Source organism: Nannobrachium achirus (assembly GCF_963921795.1).
Source record: "Nannobrachium achirus genome assembly, chromosome: 2".
In the NCBI taxonomy this organism is placed as follows: domain Eukaryota; kingdom Metazoa; phylum Chordata; class Actinopteri; order Myctophiformes; family Myctophidae; genus Nannobrachium; species Nannobrachium achirus.
The window spans coordinates 63,196,982-63,217,126 of NC_137811.1; the positions used below are offsets into that span (position 1 = coordinate 63,196,982).

The following is a 20,145-nucleotide window of genomic DNA, read 5'->3' on the forward strand; positions in this document are numbered from 1 at the left end:
TGGGGACCAATATGCGACTGATTGTGGGAGACGGTAGGAGATCTAGGAGGATGGAAAAAGTACCACCCTGATCAAACAAAAGGGAAAAGTTCTGTCGATACTCCTATACATCATTTGAAAACCGAGAGTTATGATTGTGATATTAGTTGGGGCACCAGACAGGTATTCATTTATGATGGGAGGAAGAATCTAATGTAACAACTTCTTGTTCCAGTCAGTCAGGCAATGAGGGCCAATGTAAACACCTACTGTAGTTTCAGTGATAGTGTTTAACCTGCACATGAACCCTATATTGTGTCCTTATTCTAGGGTGAACAGTCAGTCAGCAAAAATAGCAGATCTACAAGCTCACAACATACGTATGTCCCTGGGAGTCAGCAAAGTATATAGGGTTTAAGTGTTTAAGGCAGGTGGGTGTTTATTTATGTACATATTAATTCATTCATTAATTTAATTAATTATTTATTTTAATGATTAATGATTAATGATTAGCCGATGCCAATGGCACCAAATCTTCCTGCATGGGGTCCAAAAACCATACATTATTCATCATACATACAGTATACATTCTAGTATCTATTCTCTTTGTTCTGTAAATACAAACAGGCCTACATCGAATCTGGTTAATTCAACTTTCAACTATAGATTACACACTCAACCAGGTTCTACTAAACAAAAACATAATGACATAATAATATATGAATAATTATGAATGAAAATAACATAAGGAAATGAAACTGTCATGCTTACCTTTAAAACACAGGGAAGAAGCGAATGGGCCTCAGTTCCCAGTGTTGCTCAGTCATCACACACTGCTTGAAGACGGCATGCAGCCTCACATAAAGGAATATCCCACTGGTGTCCTGAGGAGAAGTGAAACCCCAGTGAAGTCACCTTTAGCCTTTGTATGGCAGCAGTGCAAGGGAGGGGACAGTTGGAGTGGCCAGCAGCACAGAGCAGACATAATGCTAGAGGTGGGGCGGACAGGTAGGTTGGAGGAGGCGTGGCCTACTTTCACCAAGAGCGGTCAGAGTCAGACATCAGACAGGAAAAGTCTGCCTTTGAGGTTTAATCCACTGTTACACCACCAGACATTATTATTATTATTACCGTATTATTATTACCATGTGGCAGATATCAATTAATTCCCTGCATTGTGTCACCTGAGAGTGAGGTGTCGCTCGTCTGGCCCATGTCACTGACACTGTCCATACCAGGGATTAGGACCAGACCATGACTTCATTTTTCTTAATGTTTTTCCACTTAGAACAGTGGTTCTCAAACTTTTTAGCCTGTGACTGACACGAGAAATTAGACATTTGCCTGTGACCCAAACTAGTGAAAACAGCAGATCTACAAGCTCACAGCGCATCGCTTCACACTCCGTTGTGAGCTTGTAGATTGGCTATTTTCCTTAGCCTACTTCTTAATGATCATTTTCTTACATTTATGGAATTTCTTAGATGTATTTGTTTGTACTAAAAATGCTTTTTTTGTGGACGGGAAAATGTTTTGAAACTGGGATTTTTACTCAAGCCGTGACCCATAAAAAATGGTCTGTGACCCACAAATGGGTCCCGACCCACTGTTTGGGAACTCTCTCCCTTTTTGTACAAAGATATAATAACGTCAGCATTATAACTTGCTATACTGTACCATCAAAGTGTTCATGTTCTGCACCTTTATGGCCCCCATGTCCAAATGTGCCACATCATGACAGCCATTGCATAATTGTCATTGTTTTCCAGTGAACCGTTAAAGGGGAAACTGGTTCTGAATCTGCCAACGCCAGAACATCTGAACACCGGTTTGAAACCAAAGACCAGAAATGAAGACAAGCTCCAGTCATCTTCATTCCATGGTTTCCATTTGCTGCACCCAAATGTTGTGCTGATGGCTCGATTGTGTGATATGAATCTGTTGCTATATCATCTTACTTTGCTGTGTTTTGTCATGGCAAATGTGGTGATGATGTATGCTTTTCCAACATGCTGTACCTTGCTTGTACACACTCACTCACTAGCTTTCATTCAGAATGATTTAACATGTTGAACACCATTGATGTGTCAACCCGAGACTCACAAACACGGTTAATTGCTACATTCCAAAGTCCATAATGATCATTCAGAGGTTGGCCACATGTTGTCCAATGAGGACATGCTATGCTACTCTAATTCACACGACAACAACAGAGGCAAAAGGGAATATTTGCCTCTCCCAAAACAGCCACTTTTCAGAGTGACTGGGGGAAAAAGAGTGAACCCGCTGAAACTGAAATTCACATCACACCACAATAGTACTGAAATGCCGGTAAAAGTGCTGAATCAGTCAACAACATTCACCTTGTCTATTACTAGAAGTTACCTTGGGCTGTTGTAGCGTACAGCTGTTTTGCTCTACCATATATAGGTTATGAGGTAAGAGGCCGGTTGGCCACAGGATAAACAGGGTTTAGCAGGCTGCTATAGGAAGCCTGGCTAATGGTTCTGAGCTGTGGCCGTCATTTTAGTATTGCTGGGATAATAGCTGTTTACCAGCGAGCCTCAGCATGGTGTTTAAGTGTTGTCATAAATGCCCGTGGTTTTCCATCCTGTTAATGTCTTTATAGAGACACAATATCAACATAAAAACATGATTTTGTGGTTCCGCCACTGTTTCAGAACATGTGTCCCCTGGCATCTCTGTCACAACAGCTGTCCATTTTGAATAAAAGAAGTGGGCACGCCGCAGCCTAATAGTCCAATAGAGACTAAAGCCTTAAGTTTTAAAAGATCAATGGTGGGAAGTCTTCTATTGTGTTTGGCACAGACTTCATGTTACAACATTGCTGTCTGGTATATGAGTGCTCTGTGTGTCTGTAGTGAAACTGAGAAGATTTGACATTCATCATTGAACTCCTGTCCCACAGAATGCACTTTGGGTTCAGGAGTGTGCACAATTTGCTGCAACTACATTATATGAAGTTAATTTAAAGGGGTAATTTTTTTAATGTCTACTGAGGCTTTTGTGAGTGACCCAGACAGTTTTTGAGTTGCTTGATTCAATATTTAGATATTTGATATTCATTTTATCAGACATGTCACCCCTAGGCCTATAACCATTGAACTTCAAACTCCATTTTAAGAATTTTAGAATAATTGAAAACACACATCCCTTGTTCTGGTGGCTGGTACTGTCCTGATAATTCGTGAAGAGGCCATGTTTTTTATTAATTTTCTTTCTTCAGGGACAGTTATTTATTGCTAGGCTATATAGGCTAAGTATTTATAGTAATAAATGAATAATGTAATTGAAAAAACATAGGGCCCCTCAAGCATTAGAAAGACAATATCAGTCACCAGAACCATGGGATGTGGGATACAGGAGGGGGTGCATCCGATAACATTTATCAAGAATATTGATTCATTTAAAAAGTGTCCTGGGTGTACAGAGATACAGAGTAGGCCTACAGTACATAGGCCTAGGTTAAAATGACCCCAGAAGGTGTTAAAGTGAAATGATCTCTTTAAGGTGGTTTAAGGAACAACAAGACCACACCTTTTGCCTTTCATTCTTCCACATTCTTTGAACCTGACGGTAATACCTGCATAGTGTAGGTATAGCAAGTGTAGCCTACAAGTTCTCAAGTATGAGTTTGTAGATCTGCTAATTTCGTAAATTATGCCTTCATGCTTGACTGCATCATTAATATCTAGACATTTGCTGGTGATAACCTAAACTGGAGATGTGGGGGAACAAATCACTTCACAAACATTTGTTTTTGATAGCATGAGTGTCAGTCTTCCTTATAGCATTATTAATGATATGCGGTAGATATATTAGATAGCCTATATAAGGCAAACCTTACTTGTAAGTTGTATTCCTGTGAGGATTTGAGTCTCTCCCATTCATCCATGGTCTGTCCCCTTCATTCTGCTGCTATATCCCACTGGCTGTAGGCTAGTCTGTAGCCTACCTCACAATCTCACAATTAATGGAGAATGTAATTGTACGTGACTTTTGCTGACCGAGAACGAGAACCTATCCAAATTCTCGTTAAACTGGTCTCTCTTGTATGTAACGAAAAATGTTTTAAAACAATAGGACGGAGGAATTTGGTTGTGTCGAAGGCGCGGGGGGAGGACGCGCTCGTTTTGTTTCACTCAGTGTCCTGTGCAATGAAGAAGGTGGCCATAGAGTCTAGCTAATTATAGAAACTAATGATAGGGCCAATTAAACTGTTCAACTCGGCCATCGGATGCTCGGCTCGCTTGCGTGCGTCTCACATGGAGCCTTGCGGCCTCGCCGCGGGCGCGCCCCCTTCAACCAGTCACTACAATGCCCTGTCTGTCACTTGAAACAAAACGAGTGCTCCTCTCCTCCCTCCGGCCAATCCAATCTAGCAATCTAATCTGACGGACCCTCAACGTGTGTCGACGACGTTTTTTTTTAGGCCGGTCGCTATATCCAGGGAAATTAAATCTTCCGTCTCTTGCACAGTTGTCCTATAGGCCTACATTTAGGCGGGCTTGGCTTACAGTAGGCTAGGCCTACACACAAATAGGTTAAAAGCGCCTGGTTGCGTTTAGTCAGAAAAAGATGGAATTAAAGTTCCTGAGAGTGAGGTCTGAGGATGAAAGGGGACAAGTGACCGGGCATTGTAGACAGTGGCCTAGCCTGTATTGTGTTTGCATAACAAGCTTGTGGGTCATCATCATCTGTAAAGAAAGTGTAAAGGGCCTTATAGATAAGCTGCACTTTCTTTCCATTGTAGCTACTGTAGAGCTACACAGTCACAGACAGTCATTGGACAAAGTTCTGACTGTGGCACATTGCAGTCCAATAATGAAGAGACAAGATATATCTTAACCATCCAATATCCAGGTCCCCATTACCGCCCAATTGTATTGTTGCTGGTCCAGAATGCTGCTGCCAGGTTAGGCCTACTGCTGACCAGGTCCAGGAGATCCTGTCACATGTCCCCATTCTGGTCTCCTTGTCTTGCCCTGGCTGCATGCAGGGTAATGTAGATATTTGATGTGGTGTGGCTAAAGCTGCAGACGAAAGGGGGCTTTTAAGAATCTTGTAAGGCACCTCTAGCTATTATGACCTGCTCCATTCTTATGTGCCCAGAAGGTCCAGTGGTCCTCAAACCTTTTCATATCAGGACCCAAATTGGTAATGTAATTTGCTATGTAATTTGGAATATAATTTGTAATTGGTCCTTGGGAATCTCAGTATGGTGCATTTCGTTTGATTTGTATCGCTCTCAGAGTTAAATTAACATTCCGGATTTTACAGATAACTCATTAACACAAAAGGCCACATCCATTCAAGTGTGTGTGTGTGTGTGTGTGTGTGTGTGTGTGTGTGTGTGTGTGTGTGTGTGCGTGCGTGCGTGCGTGCATGCGTGCGTGTGTGTACTGATTGTTGTATGCCAAGTTAAGCACATGTTATTGCTTGTTTGTTTCCTCAAGTTCACATGGACCACTAATATTTACACTCCAAGATCCATAATTGTGATATGTCATATCAATTCCCAGCAGCCATAAAAGTCCCTTTCAATTAATCACATTTTAATGTTTGGTTGTATTGTATGCAGCTCTGATAACCACATGGTTAAAATAGTTTGTATGTATTATGGGAATCTGATCAGAGACTCAACCAATAGTAAAACACACTAGTTCTCAGACTATTTTGTGACAAGGACCCCCAAATTGATATACATATTTGGCTGTGGTGTGGACCACCCCATCTGAAAAGGTTTTGCACCAGGGACCCCCAGAAGAGAAGATATGTGTTAAAAACGTAGATTTAGAAAAAAATAAAGATCACAAGTAGATACAAGCTCGCAGCGTGGCACGATACACTTTGTGAGCTTGTAGTTCTGCAGCATTTTTAATAGCCAAACTGATAAATGCAGTATTAACACATTTTGCCAGGGACCCCTGGACACCCTCCCCAAGGACCACTGGGTCCACTTTAGATCAGTTAATTCCTCTGAACGTTCAGCCCAGAATAGGGATGCTGCTCATGTGGTTAAGGGGTTCTTGACATGTGGTTAAAATGTATTGTTTCAAAGTACAGCTACAGTGGCAGCCTGGCAGGCCTGGGCAGACAGAACGGTGTTGAGGTTGTGTAGGGGCATTTTATCAGTCTGTCCACATCTAATCTGATAATGAATCAGTGCTGGGAGGAGCAGGGGATGTGGGAGAGCGGTGTCTGCTCTCTCTGTTATCTGCTGAACTCAACAGATCCTCAGCCACGATTCCACACAAACCTGCTGATCACGCAATCTGACAGTCACCGCCAAGGCTGCTCTTTCACATTTTCAAGGTGATTTCAGACTAGCAAGGAGAACCTTTTGTCATAATGGCTGAATGGGTGATGTGTTACTTCTGTGTGCTATTCCTGTTCCCATTTGTGGTCCTGTTCAAGTCACTATTTTGTGTAGGCCACTGCATTTCCTTTTGCTATTCATTTGACGTTTTAGGCATTTTGTCTGCATTTTGTCTTGCAAGTAGAGCATGCACCTTAATTACACTGCAGAATAGGTATTCATCATTCATTTATTTATAGTCTAGTTCAATATCTTACCGTGGCCGGAGACAGTTTTCGCCCCTGTCTCTCTCTCTGTCTGTCTCTGTCCGTCCGTCCGCCCGTCCGTGTGTGTGTGTTTGTGAGAGAGAGAGTCCGCCATCCATATTGCATTTTTGCTAAACATTTTTTAATTTAAATATTACTCATACAGATCAGCCAGGACACAGAAAGTCCTAATCTTTTGCTTCTCTTCTCTTGATTGGACCAAATATAGCCTACAGGAAGTAACTGGTGGTTAACTTCCTGGTTTCGGTTTCTTTTCGTCACCGGTCTTGTACTGTAGAACAATATTTTTGTTTGTTTGATTGCCGTAAAAATCTGCACGCACATTCCCACTAGCCTAGTGGGAATGTGCCTATAATTCTTCCTTGGCCTATAGTGGCGATAGGCAGAAATGCCGCCCTACAAATAGAAAAGGTCAAAGGTGATCACCACAATCAAGTTAAAAGCCAAGACAAACAACAGAAACCAAGATCAAGCTTCACTTGTCTTCTTGCCCTTTCATGTCAAGGTCCCCCAAATTGATATATATTTGGCTGTGGACCAAGCCTGACACTGGAGCCAGGCTACTGTGGATCCCATCTGAGGAGATTATGTGTCAGGAAACCCCGTTAAAGATTTTTGAGTTGTTAACATTTTTCAAAAATCTTCAATTTTTTTTTTTATTCTTTGAAAATGGGCACAGAAAGTAGGATTCCCTGTCCGTAGGTATGTAAAACATTTAATCAAGAAAAATAACAAGCAAATGCAAGGTTTTAAATAAAATCATATCATTTATTTTACAAATTTGCACAATAGTGGAATAGTGGTGAACAGTCATACAAAAACAACTACACATGTGCATTGTTTCACACTGGCCCTCAAACACACACACACACACACACACACACACACACACACACACACACACACACACACACACACACACACACACACACACACACACACACACACACACACACACACAGCATTATGTACAGCACACACACATTCATACAGCTTAATACATGAAACATGAAACACGGCACACATTAGCCAGAACAGTGACCAACACACACCTCCTTCCTTGTAATGGAGGTGAGAGCAGCTACTGTCCACTACTTTGAACCCATCTCTCACATTCACAATGACATCACTCTAGCAACCAAGCAAAACGAGGTGACCTGTGAAATATACATATGTACTCCCTTTACAGTTAGACATAACCACTGAATCCCTAGCTGACTGCTGTCCCCCGGGGCTCTGCTCCAGAGGTCTTCAACGTTTTCAGGCCAAGGACCCCTTAGTTGAGAGAGAGATGAAGCAGAGACCCCCACAATCTGTTCATAGATATAGTTTAATAGTTTGACAGCACGATCAACAGTGTATTTTGGATTAATGTTAATTTGTGTTTTCAGATATTTAACCACTTGAACGGTCAATACTTAATAAACTTGTCCTTTCACTGTACTTAGTCTGCTCTTTTCCCCCTCCAAAGCTCTGTGCCAAAAATAGCCGATCTGCGAGGTGTTGTGAGCTTGTAGATCGGCTATTTTTGGCTAAAGTTCTCAGAATATGGACGCTAGGGGTTCAAGTGGTTAATATAAGAAAGGGGAAAAAAACAAGTTCCTATCACACAAAGATTTGGAGGACCCCCTGTAGTAACTCTGAGGACCCCCTGTTGAAGACCCCTGCTCTACTCGGTATGCTCCTTTTTTTTGCTTCTACACTGAATATCTTTGTTGAAAAGCTCGTAGATCGGCTATTTGCCACAAATGTTAGGGAGAATATAGGGACGCTAGAGTTCTTGTGGTTAACATGCGTCCACACTGTTATCCTGAGTGTTGATTTAACTCTGTGAGTGCACAAATGTAACCAACCTCTTAGAGTTACACGTGTATGAATTAACACCAATGTTTTTACTGTGCTGTGGGGATTGGGTTATATTCAGAAAGTTATTCGGATAGACCCAAAGCCCAGGCATAACACTCCCAAACTCCAGGACATAAATGTAATCCAGAAAATTCATAGACATAAACCAGATGCAGGTTGTACATGTATTCCAGATGTAATCGGGGGCCTACGTTTCTAGCAGAGATGAACAGTACAGTATATACAGTATATAGGCCCTGTGAGAACTGGTACTGCACACTAGGTTACGTGAGTGTATTCTTACACTCTTTAAAAGTTAAAATAACACTGGTTTTACTACTGTCTTTTGAAAATGTAAAGAAACAAACATTTCAATGCAGTGTATTCATTTAGTTACCTAAATGTTCATTTTCAGAAAAGAAAACAAGCTTTTTTGTTTATAGGCCATTAAAATAAATAAATAAATACAACATATATAAAAATAGGCCATATCTGATATCTTAAAGGTGTATCTATAATAACGTTTAAGCGCAAATGGAATCTAAATCTAAACTACTTTTCTTTTTTTTAAATGCAGTGGTTGTTATGGGGCGAGTGTGTTTGTTTGTTCAAAAGCTACTCTCACAAAACACTGGACAATCTTTTTGCACATTGCCAGTAGGCCAATGATGTAAATCCCTGAATACTTTTCATATGTTTTCAAAATATTTAGATTTTCTTTTATACTGGAAGTCAATGGAGAGGCAAATAAATCCATATTTGGAAGTCAATATGACATCACAGCAATATGACGTCATCAATATGACGTCTGAGATCCACATGGAAGGCATTATTAAACCCTATCTTGGATATATAGAATGTTCCATCCAATACAACACATTTTGGTGGCCGATCAGCCAGGACACAGAAAGTCCTAATCTTTTGCTTCTCTTCTCTTGATATGATTGGACCAAATATAACCTACAGGAAGTAACTGGTGGTTAACTTCCTGGTTCTTTTCGTCACCGGTCTTCACCATGTACTGTACAATATTACAACATTAGCAAAAAAAAGTATTTTGATTGTCTCTGCGCAATTCTTTGTGAAGGGGGTGGGAGATCCCCGTGGCTTTTCATTTTTCACTGTTTTATTCTACTAATGGGGTCGATCGTGAGACTGGGAAAGGTGTGGAAGTGACAGCAGTGAGACAGACTAGGATTACATTATTCTTCGACGTATGGGCCTTGACGAAAAGGGTTTTCTTTTTAAGTTGAAAATACCTCAGTTGTCGTACAACACAGCCGAGCGAGCGACAAAGCTTTAATTTGTGTGGAAGTGAGGACAGAGGTAGGATCAGATTTAAGGTGTAGACAGCTGTAGGCAAACAACAGCAAAGAAGTGAAATATTGTTAAAACACATCGAAGACGTCTTAGTTCAGGTCCTCCTCTCCTTGTCTGTGGCAACTCCCGTCCTGCACCTGGACTACAGCTCCCGTAGTGCATATATCTCTCTTCTATGTTCATCGTGCTATGTTGATCGTTCCTCTCACACGGTCGGACGTAGAAAGTTGGACGATACATTTTCTTCACCTTTTCTGACTCCAGCGCCATGTTCGCCACAAGATACAACGATGGGTCTTTGTTTGCGTTTTTGGCCTTCATGCGTATCAAAATGAAACAAATATTAGCGAAAGCAGACACAGCAGCCAGAGAAAAGAGTGAAACCCGTTCAAATCCATTGCAGCTGTCCGTGCATTTGTGAGTGTCTGAGGGGGGGGTCTCACACCTCCACCTGGCCCTGGTTCAGGTGGGCTCTGAGCTGTTGTGCGGCATTGAAAATCTTCCTCTGATGGCCAAGGAGGTTCACTCCCAGATTCTGGATATCTCTGATAAAAAGAGAGAAAACAATATATAAGACAACAAAGGAAATATATCTTTTAAACATGATCTCACTGTAATGTTTGTTTATGTTTGGGCCAATACTGGTCATTCAATATACATATATTATTGCTGTATTTAGTGGCATGTTTTCTTATTTTTTTACTATATATATTATATAATCTGTGTTTGTCATGAGCACAGGCAAATTCCTAGAAACCTATGAATTTGGAGGTTCTAAGCCTCTTTGACCTACTTAATTGATTGATTTGACAATGAGTAATTGAATCTTAAATCTAGCCCAGCTCAACTCCCAGGTCTCCCATCTGACATTTAACTAACTTGGAAACTGAGATGAGTTTGTTAAGTTTATTTGTATTTTTTTGTAACCGCTCCCACGTTTATCACAGATGACATGACGCATGACACATACAGTATGTGTGGCGTATACTCACGCCATGGTGACCATGCTGACTCTGTCCAACGTGTCCAGGTGCGCCCGCTCAAACGCATCCTTATATCTGTCCATCCTCAGTGCCGTCAGCCAATCGCTGACCGTTGCCACGGACGACAGGTCTGTGGGGGTGGGGCTCAGTAGTGGCTGGGAGCAGCTTCTGTGGAAGGAGCCGGGAGCAGCGGGTTCAAGGGCAGAAAAACACAGGTGTTGACTATAGTGACTTACTGTACAGCAGGTAAACAGGTTGGATAATCAGGCCAGGCTAGCCTGACATCAGTGCTTTGGACTGAATGAGAGTGGTTAAAAAAGTGAGTGTGTTCGTGGCATGGTGACATACAGCAGTGTTTCTCAACCTTTTCAGGCCGCGACACCCAAAACAATCATATTTTTAACTGGGGACTCCCCACACCCTGACAAGCACTAAGAGTTGAGGCATTACATTTTGTGTAACATGGTTCTATTGTGAAAATAGCAGATCTACATATGCTCACAACGCCTCGCAGCTATTTTCACAATTTCTGCCTCTAATATTTGACAATTTGGCCAATGTTTAATTTGTTTTATATTAGAGGTATTACAAAGTCCTTAAATTGTAATTTTAGAAATGTGTAGATACCCTCTATACACTTAAACTTTATGTTGGTTTGTTTACTGTTGAGTGAGAAAACATTGTTTCACATTAAGCTAATCATCTGGGGTCCCCCCCAAATAATTTGGGGACCCCCCTGGGGTGCTCAGAGACCGTAGAGCTCTGTCAGAACTTAGGACTTAGGACACTGAATTTGTTCAGTGTTATGGTCTCACAGGGAGCAACAGTGCCAACGTGTGGTCAGAAATATACCTGGTAATAAATATGACATCAAACATATAATTTTCCAAACAACTCACTCACGCTCTAACGCTCACGCTTATCTACGTTTATCTATTCACTCGCTTCAGCAACTGATCCCAAAGTTCACATGGTATTGGCCATTAGCATTATACCAACGGTGACGGAGCCCGAATTTCATTTCTCCCAAATTAAAGCTGTTTATTAGCGTTTTCTACTGTCTGTTGCCAGGGTTACGGTCTGTTCCTCCAGGCCATGGGATCTGGAGCCCCACACACACACACAGCTCCCTCTCTCACAGTTAGGAATGTGCATTCTCTCAGGAATGTGCACTCTCTCTCTCTCTCTCTCTCTCTCTCTCTCTCTCTCTCTCTCTCTCTCTCACGCTTTCACCAGGTGCGTTTGATGTGTGTCTCATCTTCCAACGGGTAAATAAATATACACTCCTCCATGAGCTGCTCCTTACATTATGATGCTCTCACGCACGCACCAGTTACAGTAACTTTCCCCACAACCCACACTCTGCACATATTTTGGAGCACACATCTTTGAACGGGTAAGGTCTAGTAATCTAAATCAGGGGTCTTCAACGTTTTCAGGCCAAGGACCCCTTAGCTGAGAGAGAGATGAAGCAGGGACCCCCTGATCCCATGTAGGTTCATCGTTTGACAGCACAATCATCAGTGTATTTTGGATTCATGTCAATTTGTGTTATCAGATATGTACGGTAACCACTTGAACCGTCAATACTTAATAAACTTGACCTTTCACTCTGTACTTAGTCTGCTCTTTTTCCCCCTCTACACCAAACCTAAAAAATAGCCTATCTACAAGCTCACACCCGTTGTGAGCTTGTAGATTTGCTATTTTTGTCTAAAGTTCTCAGAATATGGACGTTAGGGTTCAAGTGGTTAATATAAAAAAGAAGAAAAAAGGTTTCTATCACACATAGATTTGGAGGACCCCCTGTAGTAACTCTGAGGACCCCCTAGGTGTCCCGGACGCCCTGTTGAAGACCCCTGATCTAAATCAAGAGTATATTACATTTGTTGTCAGTAGTAAAGCAGTAGTATTCAATCCTACACAAAATCTCTGCCAAAAATAGCTGATCTACAAGCTATAATCTACATTGCATAGCAATACGTTGTGAGCTTGTAAATCTATTTTCGATGAATATTCTGACACGGTTGTGTGTTTTTTACGGTTTCACAACACTTAACGCCACAGTGAAATAGTCTGGTGTGATGGACTGGGATCTCCATGGTGGAACCCAAATGAGTACCACGTTAGCAGAATATGTTTTGTTTGATGACTATTCATTACAGTATTTGTCTAATAGCTTTTCCATTCCACTGTGCTGAACCTAAATCCAAGTCCCAGCAGTTCTTTCAATAAAAGCTTTCATGGGGCACCTGCTGGCCTACCGGTCCATGGCGCATACCACATGCTCAATGTAGCCTGACAGCATGCCGCTGGTTCGATTCAAGATCCTGACTACCTTTGCTGCGTGTCACTCTCCATCTCTCTCCCCATTTCCTGTCAGTCTAACTGTCCTATCAATAAAGGCATAAAAGCCCAAAAACATCTATCCAAAAGTCATGTGATCCCATCTCACCGGGTCTGCTCTGCCTTGAGGGAGGCTGGGTGTCTGATGAGGCGGTCCAGGGAGGAGAGGAGGGAGTCGAACCCCAGCCGGTCCGCTCTGTCTGCCTGCCAGCACTGCAGCATCAGGTTATGGAGGGCTGGAGGGCAGTTGTGTGGAGCCGGGAGCCGGTATTGATCTGCTACTGCTTTCATCACCTGGAGGATGATTGAGTGATTGATTGATTACTACTATGATGATAATACACTATGATCCTTGCCCCCCCCCCCAAATGTCTGTGAGTGTCCAGCAATTATTAAGTATTATGTATAATACTTGGCCTTATAGAATGATTATAATGCATTATGAGAATGCTTAATGTATTATAGACATGGGATACATAGCAAGTGTTTATGAAATGTTGTTTTGATATACTGTACAAAAATGCAGTTTGTAAAGTAATTGATTGAAGAATCGCTAAGAAATAATCTGAATGACTGAACAATTACATACAGTTTGATAGAACATCAGGGAGATAAGCTTGTACCAAACACACATACAGTATAAGATATTAACCTGAGATATTATCAGGGCAAATGTCACAACACGGATTAAAAAGAATAGAAGTCCGCATAACAGCTGATGCTCCACAGTGTTTATTAAGTTCATCAGGTGACCTGATGAAGGCTAGCTGAAGGCCGAAATGTCGTCAAACTTTGTGTTTCAAAACGTAATAAACACCGCGGAGCATCGGCTGTTGTGCAGACTTCTATAATTCATGGGTTGCATTTGTAGTCCTAAACCGGCCATATTGAGGACCAACACAGGTGTTCAATGTGTCTGATTGGCATAGAACCAATGTTCTATGATAGTCAAAACACCTGTGTTGGTCCTCAAAATGGCTGGTGTACGACTACAAATGCAACCCATGAATTCTTTTTAATCCTATGTCGACCTGAGCCCAGCACCAGCACTCGGAAAGGATGTGTGCATCCCCTTGTTCTTTCAAATGTCACAACAAGCTATGGAAATACGATGATGTACATCATTACAGTATGTCATGATTTAGCTGTATCATACTCACTTCCTGGTTGCTCATATCCCAGTAAGGACGCTCTCCGTATGACATCACCTCCCACATCAGCACACCGAAGCTCCAGACATCGCTGGCCGAGCTGAACTTGCGATGCTGGAAGGCCTCTGGTGCCGTCCACCTCACAGGAACCTTACTGCCCTGAGGGACACCGAGCACAGAGCAAGGCATGATGGGAGAACACTGAAGACTTTGCTCCCCCCCAATCTGAGTGACCCCAAAACAACTTTATGTTTATAAATGTCCAAAACAATTACTTTTCCAATGGATCAATGTAGTCACTATTTAGTACAGGGGTCTTCAACAGTGGATCCGGGACCCCTAGGGGGTCCACAGAGTTACTACAGGGGGTCCTCCAAATCTTTGTGTGATAGGGGCGGCATAGCTCAGGGGTAGAGAAACCGTTATTAGAGCACGAAGGGTTCCCGAAGGGTTCCCAGTTCGAATCCGGGCTCCCCCTGAGTTAATGTCGAAGAGTCCTTGAGCAAGACTCTGAACCCCTAATTGCTCCCGGTGAGTAGGTTGGTGCCTTGCATGGTTTCCTCCGCCACCGGTGTATGAATGTGTGCGTGAATGGGTGAATGTAATGCACAATCTATGTAAAGCGCTTTGGATAAAAGCGCTATATAAATGCACCATTTACCATAGAAGCTTTTTTCCTCCTTTTCTATATTAACCACTTGAACCCTAGCATCCATACTCGGAGAACTTTAGCCAAAAATAGCAGATCTACAAGCTCACAACGCCTCGCGCTGCAAAGCGAGGCTGCAAGGCGTCGTGAGCTTGTTGATCAGCTATTTTCGGCAAAGAGGTTTGGTGTACAGGGGAAAAAGAGCAGACTAAGTACAGAGTGAAAGGTCAAGTTTATTAAGTATTGACAGTTTAAAGTGGTTAAATATCTGAAAACACAAATTGAAATGAATCTAAAATACACTGATGATTGTGCTGTCAAACAATGAAACTATATGGAATCTATGAAGAGGTTGAAGAGGCTATGAAGAGGTTGCTTCATCTCTCTCTCAACTAAGGGGTCCTTGGCCTGAAAAGGTTGAAGACTCTGATTTAGTAACAAGCTTATGAATACTTTTCATTGGTTAAAACCTACAGACAAACTTAACTCCCCTGTGTTTCTTAAAAAAAGGGGGGAAAAAATCCTGATTATGTATCATATCATTATTTCCTGGTACTCACCAGTGAGGCAGTGTAGGTGGGCATATTGTGATCTAGGCCCCTCATGAGGCGCGACAGGCCGAAGTCAGACACTTTGCACACCAGGTTGGAATTGACCAGAACATTCCTGGCTGCTAGATCCCGGTGGACGAAGTTCCTCTCGGACAGGTAGCGCATCCCCGCGCCTACACCCCTCAACATGCCCACCAGCTGCAGAACACTGAACTGGTCCTCGTTCTCCTGATGGAGAGAGAGAGAAGCAGTCAAAGTACAGAGAAGTGAAGTAGCTAGTATGAGAATGAGTTTGAGGTATGGCACAGGTTTGCAAAGTGGGGCACAAGGGGAGGCAATTGGAAAGGAAAGAGGGAAATCTTAAAGGAGTAGTTCACCCCCAAAATTACTTTTTTTCTATTGATTAGTCACGCCATGGAGACTAGAGTTCAATAATATTTTTTGTTTTTTGTCGCATTCCTAAGACAAAAATGTGATAACAATAAATTTATCCCCATTCGTTCCGGATGGGGACCCGTTTCGAAACGGGTCCCTATCCGGAATCAACGGGGTAAATTTATTCGAATCAAATTTTTGTGAATGTGACAAAAAACAAAAAAAAATTATTGAACTCTAGTCTCCATGGCGTGACTAATCAATAGAAAAAAAGGAATTTTGGGGGTGAACTACTCCTTTAATAACCTCACAATGTTGTTATCCTTGGCATTGGCATGGGAAAGTAATGTGAACCTCTGCCGTACATGAAAGAACTGAGAAAAATAGCAACAATACCTGAGAGGGAGTCATTTTTTGTGATTACTGGTCTGTGAGAATGGTAAAATAGGGCTCAAAAACAAGCCAAGGATATCGCTAATAGGCCTTTAATTTCTATGCCTAGGAGGGCATAGCTTAATGTACTGTAGCAGCAATATAAAAAATCAAACCTTGGTTCGAAGTGAAGCGGTGAACTTTTATTCTATGTGTTCTAGAGCTATGAACTCTGTGATCTATACATTCTTCCAATTCTGAATGAATTAATGATTTTATCTGGAGGGCCGAATTGTCATGTGCAGTGATGTTAATAGGTTTTTAATGTAATGAGTCCCGGGACCCCAGAAGAGTTTTTCGGATGAGTCCCAGGGATATTTTATGGGTCCCAAAAAAATTCAACGCCGCGGAGATGGTATCTCTGAATCGATACGATACCTTTTTCGATACCTGGGAATCGATACGATACCTTTTTCGATACCGTTTTCGATACTTTTTTATGTATTATTATTATTATTACTACCCTTATTATTACCATTATTATTATTATTATTAACTTTTTTCTATAGGCTATTTTACACACCACAATAGGTTATTAAGGCCGTCTAAAGACTGAGCTTGTAGATCGGCTATTTTCAAAATGTTTGCCTATTTCTTATATTTATTTTACAATTTGGCTAATGTTTGAACTTAGAACTAGGATTTCTAAATACACTAGGCTACAGACACGCATTTAATTATATTTATATCACTGGGACCCCAATTTATATTACATTTTAAAAAAACTAGAGTAGGCCTACAAATGGAACAGGTCCATTTGGTTCCATTTGTTCACCGAGTAACAGACCCATTAAGTTTCCAAAAGATTCCCTTTTACTTTGCTATTAGCAATATAAAACGTTTTTATATTCAGCAAAATGTCAGTAATGGTATTGTCTGCCTCTCATTATTGTCAAGGAAGAAAGTACCGCATGTCGCTGCCTTGCTTAAGTTTCATCAAGGCAAAAAAAAGCACCCTAAGACACACACCAAAAGTTGTGTGTGCGGGGGAAAGAGGAGGGGCAGCCACCGTTGCACAGAAATCACTTTCACTTTCAGCTTATGACAAACGGCAGCTTTTAATCAATGCACAAGGATTTAAGGACATTATATTTATAATGATTACAAGAACATTCACTACCTGTAGCTATGGAGTAGGCCTACTCCGTTGGAACCTACTCTGTTGGAACGGAAATAAACTTGTACGTGCTGTTAGACAGACAGTTGGCTCCTCTCCTCTCCGCAGGTTTAATAGGAAGCAAAGACAGACACCACGGTTTGATTTGATCATTGCGTAGTCAATTATGAAGGGATTTCAAAAATTTAAACGTCTCCATATTGCTTGGGAAGTCTACTTAGCAGAACATCGCGGCCTTTGCGATTCGCTAATCGCTAATGTTTTTCTTTTACCGCGATGCGGTAAATTATGGATTAATAATGGAGGCGCGTCCCCGGGACCCCAGAAACAAGACGTGAATGCGTCTCTGGGCGACATGAACGCGTATTTGACGCGGGACGCGCACGTAATGACATCACTGCATGTGAAGCTTGACCAATTCTCAAAGTATGGTCTCATTGGACATTTTTAATCATCCAATCATCAGACTGGGACGAACGTTACACACATATTCTGGATGTAAGGGACAGATAAAACCTGTTCATTCTGGACTGAGATGACCATATATGGACATTAAACACACATTTTGTTTTTGAAAAAACCTGTTCATTCTGGACTGAAATGACCATATATGGGCGTGGGACACACAAAGCCACTCATTGGAAGCGGTTTTCACCGCTTCAAAAACAAACAAAAGAATCCACCAAGGACACTGACTGCCACGCCCTGAGGAAGACCCATGCAGGTTGAATCCGGTTAGAGACCTTGTTGGACTTTTAATATTGACATTAGCTATGCCTGGCCTAGACATGGTCTAGGCTTTTAATTTAACCTCTGCATATCCTTTTACAGTAATATCCATGGCCTGTTTGTGAGAGTGGAATCTGTATTTTGACAGGAGAGCAAGCACAGAACAGCTGAAGATGGGAGTCGTAGTTCTTTTTAGCAGACGTAATTGTAGTCTCACCCTGAGGAAGGCGTCCAGGGGTCCATTCTCCATGAACTCAGTGATGATTCTCTCCGGGGGGCTCCGGGTGCACACCCCCTCCAGCTTCAGCACGTTGGGGTGGTCGAACTGGCCCAGGACCCCTGCCTCACTGAGGAACACGCCTCTCTCCCTGTCGGTGGCCCCCCAGCGAATGGTCTTGACCGCCACCAGCACCTCCCGCCGTCCCATGGGACGATAGCGGCCCCTGGACACCTCCCCAAACTGGGCTGAGGTGGAGAGATCAGAGGACATTATGTTAAAGGTCAAACCTCAAGGGTTTGTTCAATGGCCGTCAACGTGCTCACCTCAAGTCAGTGTGCCTGCCCCAGGGCAATTTTGGCAGGCCAATAATCTACAACGCATGCCCACTGTAACTTTCTGGCTTTGTGTATTTGTATGTCTGTCCTGCAAAGCTGGGCATTGGCCAAGCTTCACTCATAAAATACACCACTCACTTCACACTGGGTGTGATTTTTTTCATTTCAAGGAGCCGCTATTGTGGTATATATTAGGCCACGGAACCCCATAACTCCATCTGTACAGAGTGTACAGACGGAACCAAATGGACCCGTACTGGTCGTTTTGTTTCCATTTGTATACTCTCAGTGATACAGACTGGTAAGGGTCCATTTGGTTCCTGACTATCAATCATTTAGCTGGGAACCCCCTGGAACCCACTCACGGACCCCACTTTGAGAACCACTGACTGTAACACACAGAAAATGCTTTTTGATCATACATGTTTTTTACAGTACTGCACATAAAAATAAAAAAAAGCTGGGATCTTACCTGCACCAATCACCTCCTCAATTTTGAGGTGAGTGGGGTCGATCTCACGGGCGAACTCCTTGACTGCCTCACTGGGGTCCTCATATGTGGACGGATCCACATAATACTTCACCCCACCTGCACAGCAAACACATGCAGAATCCTATGAATGGGGGAGAACTTATGGCTTCAGTTATGGAAGACAGTCTTTCAGTTGTAGATCATGTGAGTGACCCCACTGAATAGGAGTGTTCATCTGCAACATGATTCACTTTATCTAACTCTCTCTCTCTCTCTCTCTCTCTCTCTCTCTCTCTCTCTCTCTCTCTCTCTATCTCTTTCTCATATATTCTCTCTACCCTTGGGACAGTGAACACAAGGCTGGATCGCTACTCTACTGTAGGCCAGAGAGATGTTATTCAATAGCATGCCATAAACACTATAGGATACAAACGGCTGCCTGAGAATAGTATTGAACCATCATGGCTCAACCATGCACTCTGTATTGTTAGTTGCCTGTCATGTTGGAGATTGTCGCTGTCGGGTGGAAACCTTGTATGTCCAATGTCGTTCCTTTTTTATTATTATTTATAAAAACATTTTCAAAAATATAGAAAACGTGAAAACGTCACAACACGGTGTGAGCTTGTATAGTGACTATTTTCACTGCTTTTGTGTGATGCTCTAGTATGATGAAGAAGGGCATTCATTTGCGAAAAAAAAGAAACATTAAAGGTTGAAATTATGGAGATACAAGGTTCTCACCGTCAGCAACGAAATCTAAGAATAGACACATACAATCTGAGGACTGAAGCTTGTACTGTATTCGTGCCAACAGTGGTGCTTCTTTCAAATGGTGCATCATCTTATTCTGTGGGTGACAGGTTGGTCCAGAAGTAGGGTTGCTGGTTTGATCCCAGACACCGGCAGGAGGGTGTTTTCCCGCTGTAAACCGGTGACTGGAGGGTGGCTCTACGGTGCCCATCAGCAGCCCAAGTGTCCTGCCCTTGAGCAAGGCACTGAACTCCAAAATGGGGTCCAAGGGGCTGAACCCGT

The 20,145-nt window shown here is 42.3% G+C and overlaps 1 protein-coding gene across 1 annotated transcript in view; it reads right to left on the minus strand.

Annotated features, from left to right (window-relative positions):
• Window positions 1-10,189: 10,189 nt before the first annotated feature.
• ephb6 (eph receptor B6) overlaps window positions 10,190-20,145 on the minus strand; it is a gene marked incomplete at both ends in the record, with an annotated part of 101,777 nt that continues 91,821 nt past the window's right edge. The window contains 7 exons of the mRNA XM_080737699.1: window positions 10,190-10,295; window positions 10,743-10,901; window positions 13,189-13,373; window positions 14,240-14,389; window positions 15,440-15,658; window positions 18,301-18,548; window positions 19,111-19,227. Coding sequence (XP_080593825.1) covers window positions 10,190-10,295; window positions 10,743-10,901; window positions 13,189-13,373; window positions 14,240-14,389; window positions 15,440-15,658; window positions 18,301-18,548; window positions 19,111-19,227 — 1,184 coding nt within the window. The remainder of the gene's footprint in view (window positions 10,296-10,742; window positions 10,902-13,188; window positions 13,374-14,239; window positions 14,390-15,439; window positions 15,659-18,300; window positions 18,549-19,110; window positions 19,228-20,145) is intronic.